This window comes from Phalacrocorax carbo, chromosome Z, assembly GCF_963921805.1.
Source record: "Phalacrocorax carbo chromosome Z, bPhaCar2.1, whole genome shotgun sequence".
In the NCBI taxonomy this organism is placed as follows: domain Eukaryota; kingdom Metazoa; phylum Chordata; class Aves; order Suliformes; family Phalacrocoracidae; genus Phalacrocorax; species Phalacrocorax carbo.
Genome location: NC_087548.1, coordinates 62,141,723 through 62,154,339, shown reverse-complemented (window position 1 = coordinate 62,154,339; position 12,617 = coordinate 62,141,723). Strand labels below are relative to the sequence as shown.

At 41.4% G+C, this 12,617-nt stretch overlaps 1 protein-coding gene, 1 long non-coding RNA gene and 1 other non-coding gene across 8 annotated transcripts in view; 1 reads left to right on the top strand and 2 right to left on the bottom strand.

Moving 5' to 3' along the window:
- EPB41L4A (erythrocyte membrane protein band 4.1 like 4A) overlaps positions 1-5,296 on the top strand; it is a 140,353-nt gene extending 135,057 nt beyond the window's left edge. For all 4 annotated transcript variants that reach the window (XM_064438852.1, XM_064438850.1, XM_064438849.1 and 1 more), the window contains one exon: positions 1,210-5,296. In XM_064438852.1, the coding sequence (XP_064294922.1) occupies positions 1,210-1,338 (129 nt within the window). In that variant the 3' untranslated portion in view covers positions 1,339-5,296. The remainder of the gene's footprint in view (positions 1-1,209) is intronic.
- Positions 5,297-7,727: 2,431 nt separating this feature from the next.
- LOC135310611 (uncharacterized) lies at positions 7,728-12,041 on the bottom strand. Of its 3 annotated transcripts, none has more exons than XR_010370678.1 (3): positions 11,309-12,041; positions 9,137-10,331; positions 7,728-9,036 (listed from the first exon to the last, which is right to left on the bottom strand). It is a non-coding gene; the product is annotated as an uncharacterized LOC135310611 (long non-coding RNA). The 3 variants fall into 3 exon arrangements; XR_010370679.1 differs by having other exon boundaries at positions 7,728-9,258; positions 10,168-10,331; positions 11,309-12,026; XR_010370677.1 differs by having other exon boundaries at positions 10,168-10,331; positions 11,309-12,021.
- On the bottom strand, positions 11,030-11,160 carry LOC135310701 (small nucleolar RNA SNORA13). The gene has a single exon (XR_010370790.1). It is a non-coding gene; the product is annotated as a small nucleolar RNA SNORA13 (small nucleolar RNA).
- Positions 12,042-12,617: the final 576 nt, after the last annotated feature.

Here is a 12,617-nt window from a genome sequence, read left to right as displayed (position 1 = left end):
AGGGTGCTTAGGATGCACTTGTAATCACAACCTACTATCATTTATTTGCCTCTTCAGAGAGCTTTTCTTAAAATTTTGTTGCTTGGCTTGTTTTTTTTTCTTCCCGCCCCCCCCCAGTGCTGGAGAGTTGTTGACATTATTCAAGTCTAAAAAGGCTAGAACCTGTCTTTTTAAATATAATCACTGGCTTTCATCATAAATTATGGTACCATATCTCTTAGCTTCGATAATTTTATTAAGCTCAAAATGAGAGAAGCAAATGATACTCAAAAAGCACTTGCAGGTCTGTTGTATGAGCACACAAAAGAAAAACAAAAACATGGAAGGGAGAATTCCAGACACATTTCTACCTAACTTTGCCCACATCAGTCTTCATGTTTGTTAATCTGGCATGTGGATATAGCAAAACCGCATGCTGATACTGTATGTAGTGTGGAAACTGCACATAATGCAACCAGCAAAACATGTCATATTTTATCTTATAAGCAGTTAGAATAACTTGAGCTTGAACACTTTTAAAACACTAAACAGATGTTTTTCACAATATGGCTAGCTAACAGACTACCTGTTATTTGACAGAAATTAAGTTCAAGGATATTTGTGTTCCTGCATATGATGGAAACTGAAAAAGATGAGCTGTCCTTGATGTTTCTGTAAGGACATGCTCCAGCAGCGAAGGGGAAGGTGGTATACTTAGGGCTATGCGCATTTATGTACTTCGTAGAAGTTGGTAACTTGTGTAATTGAGTCCTGTTCAAAATTCACATCGTCTTATTTCCATTCTTATCCAATACAATGTGGCTTAATTTCACACCCTGGAAGGAATTAACGCTACAATGTTAAGCGTCCACAAACACCTCTCTCTCCCTCTGCCCCAGACTGCCTCGCAACAGTGGCCATTAATTCCTTGTGAGTGGTTCCTCGTAATGTTTTGCTAAATATCAAATAATTAGCTATGGCATTTCCTGAAGAGGGAGTATGACAGCAAATAGCACAGAGAGGTAGCAGCTGGCAGGGGAGAGAGGAGGCAAGTTGAGGAAAAAGTTCTGTTTGATCAAATAAATCTAGAGACTTTAATATTCCTAGTGTGTGTATATATATAAATTGCAATATCCTTAGCCTAAGCCTGTCATAGCAGCAGTTATCAAAATACAGTATTTAAATTTTGCTATAACTTTTCAACAACATGTTTTAATCTGTTGCCTTCAGAGACAGAACGGATCTAAAGACAGCCTAATAGAAGAAACATCTCAGCTATCCACTAATATCATCGATGGAAAATCCACCACTAAGATCATAAAAACTGTACAGGCGTCACGCTTCAAGGTGGAGACTTGACTGCTGTAACTGAGGATGGTGAATGGATCTTATTCTTTGGAAAATGAAAATTGGTGTGTGTGTGCAAGGGAAAGAACTGAAGTTGACATGGTAGCAGTTTCTTCAGGACAGAGGCGCAGCCTGCTTGCTGGGAAGGCCAAGCAATGCTTTTATCACCAACACCATTCTAGTGGTGTGACTGATTGAGGAGAAGCTGCCTAATTAGGCAACCAAAAAAGTCATGGTAAAACTGAATGATCAGCAGTTACATTTCCAAAAAATGAACAAAGAAAGTTGCTGCAACAAAACAGGCTTAATGGTCTGCTCTGTAACTGAATAGCCTTTTTCCAAAAAATGACTGTTATCTGACATGATCAGGATAAGATGCTTTAAGAGAAGCAAAACAGTCGTATTTTTGGCCAATTGTGCAATACAGTGTGATATGGGGAGAATTATCTTCACAATTTTATATGGGGATCAACTTGTGTCGTAAGACATAAGGACTAATAGCTCTTAGAAGGTTTATTTTAGCCTACCACAACAACCGATGCTTGTGTTGTTAATACAAATGTTGACTCAACCTGTTTTAGCTCAAAAATAATAGACTCAGTAACACCCTGTAGCAAAGAGTTCCAGAGGTGATACAGACTTACTTTCCCTTGGCAGTTTTAAGTGTTCTCAATTTTGAATGCCCTTTTATGCAGAGGGACTATTTAATTGAACATTCCATACCACAGAAATACATCTATCACCTTTTGGTAAACCACACTGGAAAAAAACTGGAGAATATGTACTGACCCACCATATTAAGACTGCTTAGCAAGACACTTAAGTACTGGTTAAATGAACTTGTAGAGTAGGATTTAAGACAGCTAGCAAATAGCTTTTTTTTTTTTTTTTAAACTAGATTAGCAAAGTCTGCCTTAATCTCTTTTCATATGAAATAATCAATGCTAGTACCTTCTGATACTTTTCTCTGAGCCATTTCTACTATGATAAAATTACAAGGCAGTATTCCAGGTATAACTGCAATTTTTTTCTTCTGTCACAGTAAGAATAATAAGTTTTAATGATGCTGCACATTGAGTGGGTTATCCTCTAGTACGTATCTGAAGTGATGCCTAGCTCTTTTCCTGTCCTATCACTTTGTACAAATAGCTGAAGTCATTCCTCTGCTTCCCATTTGTCCACAGTCAGTACATGGATCAGCCTTGTGACGTTGCTAACTTATTAAGAAGCTTAGTGAAAATCTTTGTGTTGTGAAAGTAACTCTTGCTAAGTGTAATCCCCAAACTCAATATAGATGAATTTGTCAAACTCATTGGAAATGGCTGTAGTAGTTCATGTGCCTTTTTACATCTATCCTCCTTAAACTTGACCCCCACTGCCTCAGTGGCTGGCAGTGATCCTGTCTTCTAGCCCTTGCAACACTGTATCAGGGACTGCAGCACTGTCAGTAAAACACTACTGTTTGAGAACTGGCATCTAAGTTATACTTTACAGGAGGCGTGGGCTTACTAATACACGTTTTAACTAACAAAACTGAGAAGCAAACCCTTGTATGATGTATTTCCACTTCCTTTTTGAGTCTTATTCTTTCATGATCTGAGGTGGTCAGGCAGATGCCACTACCCAGGGTGGTAGCCATACAGTTTGTATATTCCTATCACAGCATGGATTAGTCTGCAGGTTGGGAATGCTGCATCATCCCACAGGAAGGCACATTCACTTCGTAAATATTTTTATTTTGATCACTTATTTTGGACAGTTCTCATTCTTCAGTCTCAGTGAAGAAATCTGAGGGAAGGAAAAAGCTTAGAATCCCTTTATGATAAAAACTGTTTTCATGGAGGTTCTTCAGCATTTTCTGAATTTACTATGGATTTCATCCTAGGACATTGTTGGGCTTGGCTTAAAGTATTTGCTCAAACTGGTTTTTATGTCTGTTAAGTGGTTTCATTGTGATTGCTCCAATTTACAGTGGTCCTTTAGGATCTGTTTATGACCTTGTGTAGTGTTCTTACAAGCACCAGTTAAAAAAAACAACCAAACAAACAAACAAACAACCCACCAAACAACCCAAAAACACTAAAACCCACCACTGAGGCAAAGATTGTGGTGATATAGATTAATCTAGAGCATCACAATTTTATGGAAAACTACTGAAATGTGACAAACATACAGGAACTGGTTACAGTGTCTGCAAGAAAAATTACTCCTTACTTTTTAAGGCGTTCCAAGCTGGAGCATTATGCACTTATTTGCAGTTTGTTGCTTTCTAAATCATTACCATTATTCCGCATTCCTTACTAAGGCACAGGCAAGTAGAACAGATCTGCTACTTTAGGAGGATTTGTGGTGTTATTATTTGAGAATTATCTGTACATAGTGTCCATATCTTGCCAATCCTCAAATATTGATCAAGAAGAAAATTACTTCTAAGGTTTATATCCAACCTCATGTTTTCCTGTAGGTTGTCATCTGCCACTGGGTTTTTATCTATTATTGCTGGATACCATCAGCCGAGCATGTGCTATTTTACTTATCCCACTACATCATAAAATAGGCTTCTATCTAGCCTAATAATGATAGATTTTCAATTCTCAAGTCACAGGAGAGCTGCTTCATAATCAAGCCAACTTAAATGAGAAATTTACAGAGAGTGTCCTGGATTTGAGTTAGTGGTCATATCCCCAATAAGACTATGTAGAAAGCACATTTTAGCAAGTCTAATGCTCAGTCTGGGGCACTACAATACAGTTTTGTATCCACAAAAGAAAGACTACACTTAGCAAATGTATTACATGTTAAGCATCAGTGCCAGAAGGCAGCAAAACTTGGACAAGGACATCACTGTCAGCTAATAGTACAGAAAAAGAAAGTTCTTCCATATATGTAAGCCTCCTTTCCCTTCAAGCTTCTTTACCTCTGTCATTTGAGGAACGGCATCTTTTCTTGTGGTCATGTTATTTTTGTGTGAGAGATACCTACAAGTGATCAATCAATGAAAGCACTTACTGTGCCATAGCTGTGCTCTGTAGCCCTAAACCACTCTTACCACATCTGTAAGTAAGTGGCTACCCCTCTTTCGGCTCTGAGCTATACCTCGCCCTTTCCACTGTAGCTACCCTTCCCAGAGACAGTTATGTTTTCAGACCTGGCGTTTGGATGTCAGTCCAAAATGCTTATACCTCTTGATGAGTCAGGCAAAAGACATGTATAACTGTGTCAGGGCAAGTTTACCCTGGGGTTGGATGCCATACAGACCTGTCCTCACATGGACTAAGGACTGATATTTGAGACGTTTTGGTCACAATTCTACTTCTAGTCTGCTGAATTGACCTCAGGCCAACAATTTTAACTTTGTGCCTCTGCATTTAGTCCTTCTGAGACTTCTGTAAGTGCTAAGAATAGGTAAGAAATGGAACTCTCTCACTTACTGATTAGCAACACCTTCAACATACATACCTCTCCGTGAAATATGTATTTTAAACAATAAAAAGGGCTTGCTAACCACACCACAAAAGCATTTTTGTATATCCCATATCAGTCCCCATGCTTGTTACCAGGTTTCTTTCATTAAGAGCTAGCCTTGACCTGCTGTTTTCTACACTGCATTTCTTACCAATATCCATAACCTTGCAACTTGCATTCTAATCAAGCTCATTATATTGAAGATGTTGGGGGTGGGGGGGAATATCACTACCATTTAAGTGGCCAAATTAATCATCTTTATACAGGCGAATACTGAACTGGATAGCACATTTTCTTTTGGGGAAGCCTGTTAAGTTCAAAGCTTCCTAGAAAGGGTTTGAAAACCACATACATAAACATATCAATGTGATGCGTATGTTCTATGTACATTAAGTATTCATGAAGCAACTGTGTGCTTTATTTTAAATTGAGTTTGATAGACGGCTGTGTCAATACTTGTGTCCAGGTTATTTAAAAGTCAAGTAAAACTTGAATTTTTAGGGCATTCCATGGTTGCCAGTGCGTCTTATTTACATTGCACAAAGGAGCAAAGCCTTCAGAAACACAGATCCATTTGACAACACCATCTGGTAAAAACAGGTGTAGTACCAATTAAAATCCACTTGAGGCTACAGCTTCTCCAGCTTAAGCATTTTCCCTGGTTGCAGAAAGTTGTCGGTGTAAGTTTTATACTTCCTGTACATATCGATACTAGTTTCCTTTCTCACCAGCACGCAACAGCAGACAACATAAGCTGTCAAACAAAAACATACCAATGCAGAGCCAGTGTGGCAGAGGCTCTCTCCTTAATGTGCCTGTATTTGTCTGCTTCATAGAAGTTGTGGTGGGTTGGCCTTGGCTGGATGCCAGGTGCCACCAAGGCACTCTGTCACTCCCCTCCTCAGCTGGACAAGGAGGGGGAGAAAACACCTTGTGGGTCAAGATAAAGGCAGTTTAATAAAGCAAAAGGAAAGACCATTATGTCAAAGCAAAGGAAAACATTTATCCTCTCCTTCCCATCAGCAACTTCCTGGGAAGCATGGCTTCAGTGCATATAGCTGTTGCTCTGGAAGACAAACATCGTAATAACAAATGCCTCCCCACCCTTTCTCTTAGCACCATATGGTATGGAATATCCCTGGGGTCAGCTGTCCTGGCTGCATGCCCTCCCATCTTGCCCACCTCCAGCCTGCTGGGTGAAGGGAGAACACTAGCGAGACAGCCTTGATGCAACAGCCAGAACACTGGTGTGTTATCAATACAGTTCTAGCTGCCAATACAAAGCACAGCAGCACTATGAGGACTGCTATGGAGAAATTTAACTCCATCTCAGCCAGACTCAATACAAGAGTGAAGAAAACCACTGCTCTCCCAGCTGGTCACAATTTAAATGATACACCTTACTCACTGTAAGGTTTAGATCCCAAAATTAGATAGGACTATGCAGTTATTTCCTCAGTGATGATATCAGAATGTATTTATCATTCCTCATAAAATACTACTGTTAAATTTACTACAAATGAGCCCGTTTGCTGGCCAAAGGAGTAACAGATTTACATTCAGTAATGCCCCCACAGGTCACCCACTGATACAGGCTGTTTTCATTTAATACAACTAGCCTAAGTCAACTCAACTCAGATGCTAAAAAGTTAAAGAGGAATTTGTAACAAGCCAGTTTTCTTTCTGTGCACACCTCTCAAGAATTCTGATTTGCAGCCTTTAATACCCAGAGTCCACTTCCGCAGAGCACTGGAGGCTAGTAACAGAAAGGGGGGTTGGTGGAGCACTAACATAGTACACAGATCCTTCTCTTGCTCCCCTAGACCACCTCGCAATCTGTCCTCCTCTCTACTTTTTAATACTATCAGCTTCAGCAGTCTGTCAACACTGTGCTCATGTAAACAGAGGAAGAGGAAAAAAAAGCAAAGCCAGAATTAAGGAGTCTTGAGGCTTTTTTTCAAGGGTAGAGTCCAGTTAGCCACTTAAAAGACAGTCCTAATGCTTAACACCATACTTGTACTATTTGAGTTGAGTAATCAGTGCCCCTTACACCCACCTATTCTTCCCTCTACCTCACTTTTTATTTCACCCCAGTATAAAATAGGTATTGCACGCTGAAGCTCATGATTCTACAGTTTTTCTTGTTGGAAGGGAATTTGCATTTTAGACAGCCATCATTAAAACTTGGCATTAGCTGTTGCTCTCAAGAGTTTAAAAAAAAAAAAAAAGTCTTAAAAGCCACTCCTGCCAGTCTTGCACTTCAAGAACAAAGACCTGCGAGCAAAACTCCTGAACAGATGGTATCTTCAGGGAATATAATCCCTGAATATAACAGAAATCCTAAGCTTTCAAGTGCATCCAATAATTACTTGTTGGATCACTGAAAACAAATTACTCTTGTCTAAACCTCCTTCCCTCTTGACAAACCAAAAAACTTCTGCTTAGACTTTGCATTAGTAATTTGCTTACATTCAGTACTGAAAAATCAGACACTGCAAGATAGGTAATTTCAGCATTTATTCTTCTGATAAAATTATGATAAGTCCTCCTGAAAAATCAAGCAAGAATTCCAGTTAACACTACAGTATTTCACTGTCCTTCAAGTTTAGTTGCAGTACCATATTATGCAGCTGATCAAGGAATAATAAACTAAGCATGCCATTTTCCATGTGGGAGAAATACCTTCCTGCTACTTTTGAAACCAGGTTTGCTGAATTTTAATTTCTGCTTTTCCTCACCATGACACAAGTCTCAGCTAATCCAATCTTTGGGTACTACAGAACACCATGGTTTCAGTGATCACCTCCCATCCACTTAATAGCTCCTTGGTTTTACTTACCAAACAGGGTGAATCGCCATCCTAAGAACAACACAGAGGAAGTCAGAACTGTCAGACAGAAGCAACTGCTATTATAGCTTGGGAAAGATAGACACTCTGAGAATGGAAACATAGATCTTTATTTTTTGTCCACATAAACATTACCAGACACTGCCCCAATATAGTTGGAAGTACCTTGTGTTACTACATGCAGGCTTAATATTCTGTCTTTTTAACAGTTTTTTGTTTCTTATGGGGTAGTGTTGCATAGACTGTCACTGGTCTCAGGCTGGTTCTAACAATTCTTCCTAGCGAAAAAGGTAAACACAATGTGGGATTGGACACATGTAGGACGCAGCTGTTTTCAGGAACATCCTCTAGATCCCCAAGACTGGTACAAAGTTGCAAGGATCAGCTCCCCCCTCATCCCTTTGATAAAAAAAAAAAAGCTAAAATCTGCAAATGTAATTTTTAGGGAGCCTATATGCAGGAGTGGCTCTTAGCCCATCTGAGCAAGATTTCAGATCCTAACTACAAGTTGGTGGCAGTACTAACACTTTCTAGCTCGTGGGGATCAGTAGAAAGTTTTGTAGCAGTAACTCATGCACACATATGTCTATGCATTATAAAACAGCTTGAGAGAATAGTAAGCCAATAAAATTACTACATCTCATCTTTGTGTTATGTTGAAAAAACAAGTAGCAGCCCTGTTATTATATACATTACTCAGAGTGGGTTGCACACACATTTCTCTGCCCAGTGTCTGACACGTTCATATGAAAAGAGCGCCCACCTTCAGTCTTGCAAAAGCCCCCAGGGCATATGGTGCTAAAGGTCTTGGAGGGATTTCACTACTTTATTTTCTATCAACAGCACTGGTAAAGCATTAAGAGCATCTTGTGTTTTTCATGTTGCTCAGGTAGATTTTCACACTTCAGTGCATTAAACTTCCCTATTCTAGTATTTTCAAGGGCATTGTAACAAATCATCACTTTGCTTAAGATTTCTGTTACATTCTTTCCCACAAGGAAACCAACAGTGGTATAGTGGATCTTCTGTCACTCAAGTTCACTTTTGTATAAACACATGCATGTTCATGCAAAATACTGAACCACCTTCAGTTTACTTCTTCCCCATATATTCTTTAAACAACTCCAGATCAACCAGTCTGATAGCTGCTGGGAAATAATTTTCTGATTATCTGTCTTCAGCACAGACATCTATTGAATCACAAACTTCCTTCAGAACTTGGACTTGGCTCAGTCTGCACAGCTTGGCTTAAGAGCTTCTCATGTTGTCTTTGTAAGCTGCTGCCAAATAATCACCCTGCTTTCCCAGAGCTGCAATCAACAATTTGAAAGCTGCTACTCCAAACACCACACCATCTCTATTTCTCTCTTTAGTAGTTTATGCAGTATTTTCGATTTCTAGCACAATGAAAAGAGTAAAAAAAAGGGGCAACAAAGTTGTTTATCACTCAAAAGCTTGAATAATACAAAAGATGTATTAATGGATGCCAAATACCACCCTGATTCTTCCCAAACCTTCTCCATAACTTCTATCTCTTCCAAGTTTTCTTGAACAGTATTTATAGTTCTCCCCTGGAAATACCACTGCACAGCACTGCGTCTCACCACCCTCTAGGAGAGCTGAATGCATCAGTGAAACAACAAAACCAAGAATGCAAACTAATATGCAAGACACTTTTAGTTCTTTTTGTATCCTGGAACATAGCTTCTGCATAATGAGGCCTCAATGAGGCATAATTGCACAAGATGTGTGAGCAGGACAACTTCTATTCATTTTCTACTCCTTCAATCTACCCTTCACCACTGCTGTACTTTCCTATGTTAGAGAAACTACTCCATTCACAGTCACAGAAGTCAGCTGCTGCTGCTAAAAAAACCTCCAGCATTTTTTAGTTTCACTGAGTACTGCACAAAGCATTCAACAGGAACACCACTCCCTAGTGTATCGTATATTATTGTAACCCTTTCCGATTTACAAGACAGTCATTTCTTCAGTTTGACTTGAAACTTGAGTTTGCACTCTGAATTTCACCTTCAATTCAGTCTCTATAACTTTAGAGTAGGCGGTCTAATAGTTTTCAGTGTGGTTTACATCCCCTGAAATGTAGATTAAGTTACCATAATGATTTCTCAGTACTGGATCGCTCTCACATCACATTTCCAATACTAACCAAGAAGTTCCTGGCTTCAAAGACTTGGATTACTTGTCATTCCCTTGCATATACAGGTTTCAGCACTGAAGAAACCTTGATAACGCAATTTCTATTAATGCGTTGTTTGTACCACTGAATTTTATGCTGACTTGCACTAGTCAACTTCTTAATAGCGCTGGCTTTTCCAGGAATTTACAGTGAAACAGCATTTTGCATATAAGATTCCGAGCTTTCACATTTCACCAGTCTTTGAACATTTTTAGTCCTTGTGTTCTGAACTGCTCCACAGTATCACCCCCAAAAACCAAACAATGGAGAGCACAGACTGCTCTCAGACACACTGGCAGCAATGCACTGCTTTTTACAAGCCACTCACACCAAATACTTTACTTCAGGGTTTCCACTTTTGTTGATGAGAACAGAGTCATCAGGCTGATCTCACTCTCAATGCTTCAGTGAAAATTTCTGCTCTGCAGTCATTCTGCTGAACTTTTTTGATGGAAAGTCTGCTTCATTATAACACAAGGCCGAAGGACACCACTGCAAAAGAAATTATTGTCACTCATTTCATGAAGGAAGTTGCAGGAGAGCTCAGCAATCAGTACTTTTTCCTACACACCATTCTTATGCTCAGAGGCTTTCACCACATAGGGCTATCTCTGTGACCTTCTGACCTTGCAGCAAAACACACCAGAACTCTGTAAGAGGTGTTCACAGAGTTAAGCATTCTGGTAGGAACCGACCCCACAATCCTTTGCTGCTGCTAACAATATTAAAGATTACTTTACGCTTTCAAAAGTGCGCCAAGGAAAACGTATTCTATGTATAGCAAAAGAATAGAATATATTATTATCCAATACCGAATAGTCCTACAGAAGGATTCTCTTTATACCTTTCTGACACCAGACGTAAGTAACAAAAAGGCAAATGCACAAAGGCAAAACACATTTTTCCACCATTAAAGATTTTCACCTATTCTGTGGCTGAGTATTCTGAAGTTGTAGATGCCTTTTTGCAACAGAAAAACCAGAGGCCACTCCAGGGGTCTGTTATGTTATGTACTAATTTTCTGCAGCACAGATCTAAGAAGTCATCATGATAATATACCTAAACAATGCTAAAAGTGGCCATTATAATTTTAGTTTTTCCTCTTTTAATAGCTATCAGATTCTTCATTTAAAGACTGAACCATAAAATCTACTATGTAACTGCTCAACCATACGATTTCTACAGATTATTTTTGTCCTTGCAAAAACAGGGAGGAGAAAGGTAAACAACCAGCTCCTTAAACAGTCTGAGCAAGAATTCCTGTTTGCCTTTTTTGACACCACATTCATTCTGACAGGAATGAATGGGCAACACAAAGGCAGAAAGTTAAGTATTAGAACTGATCATCTCTGCAAAATTAAATTAACAGCGTATGAAAGATCAATTCATTGATAGGCAAGTACTTGAAAATTGAGAAGTAAATGATGTTTTATACAGAGTAAGCATTTAATAAGAAAAGCCAAGCACACCATGCTCTTGGGACATCTTGTGGTCATGTTGGTGCTTGTGCAGGCCATCAACAGACTTCCATTGCTTTCATCTGAAGGAAGAGGGAGAACGCACTTTCAAGGAGCCTAACAAGAAATGCTTGAAATAACTACCAGATTTCAAAGGACAGCAGACTCCATGCCATCCACCCCCACTCCAAAATGAAATGCCCCAATCATCCCTATTGGCACACTTTAAGCCTAAGGGCTACTCTGTTACACGTGTTCCAGTGGCCTGCTACAGCAACCAGGCATTCTGCAGGAGCCCATCAATGCTTCAGAAGGTCTGGCACAGGTGACTCTGTAGGACAGTCCCACTAACCGTTCCACATCACTGAAAAAGTATTCCTTTAACATAGGTGGTCCTTCTATCGAGGAGCACGGTGCACGTAAGACTATGCAGTGCTGGCTTCGTGGCAATATCCTGCCCAAGACAGCTCGACATAAACCAAATACATAAAGAAAACAAAAAACCTCGCTCTTCCAAAAGGCGTGCTTTTGGAGAGCTCTCCCAAGTAGCAGCGAGATGCCTACACAGAAACCTTCACGAAGAGCCCATCGATACACTCAGCCCTTTGCTTCAGGGAAACAAAGTTAGCGGGGCGGGGGGGGGGAAAGGAAGGAGAAGGAAAGGGACCGGACCGCGTGCTGAAGCGACACCGGCTGCTCCCCTCACAGACCGGCGCCCCGGCCCAGCGCCCCTGCCCCTCCCACAGCCTACCTCCTCGGCAGCAAGTATCCCGACCCGCTCGGCCGCCGCCAGCGGACACCGGGCGGGCGGTCTGCCTGCCTGCCTGCCTGCCTGCCGGGCTCGCCCCAACCTCGCGCGCCAACCCCGCACCCAACCACCACCAACCGCCTCCGCGCGCGCTGGTTAAGAGACCAGCGTCCCCCGCTGCTCCCAGTGTGCCTCGAGAGGGGTGAACCAACATTCCCTCGCGGGGAGGGAAGACGGCCCCGTGCGCCAGCTCCTCCCGCAGCGCAGAGACTGCGTACCGGGTCTTCCGCAGACGCGAGGTAACAAAACCGGTCACTTCAGCAGGCGGAGTCCCGAGCAGGCGAATCCACGGGGAACAAGGCAGCAAGGCCTGGGGCAATACCGCCCCTGACCCCCTGCAAATACACGGCGATGGAGGCGCCCGGAGAGGAAGGGGCGGGGCGCCCCGTGCGCAGCCATCTGCGCACGCGCAATGCCGCAGCCGTCGGTCCGTGGGGGTGGTGCGGCCCGCCCTGCGAGCCACGGCCCCGCGTTCTCGCCGTCGCCGGCTCTGATGCTGAACTGCCGGCGATG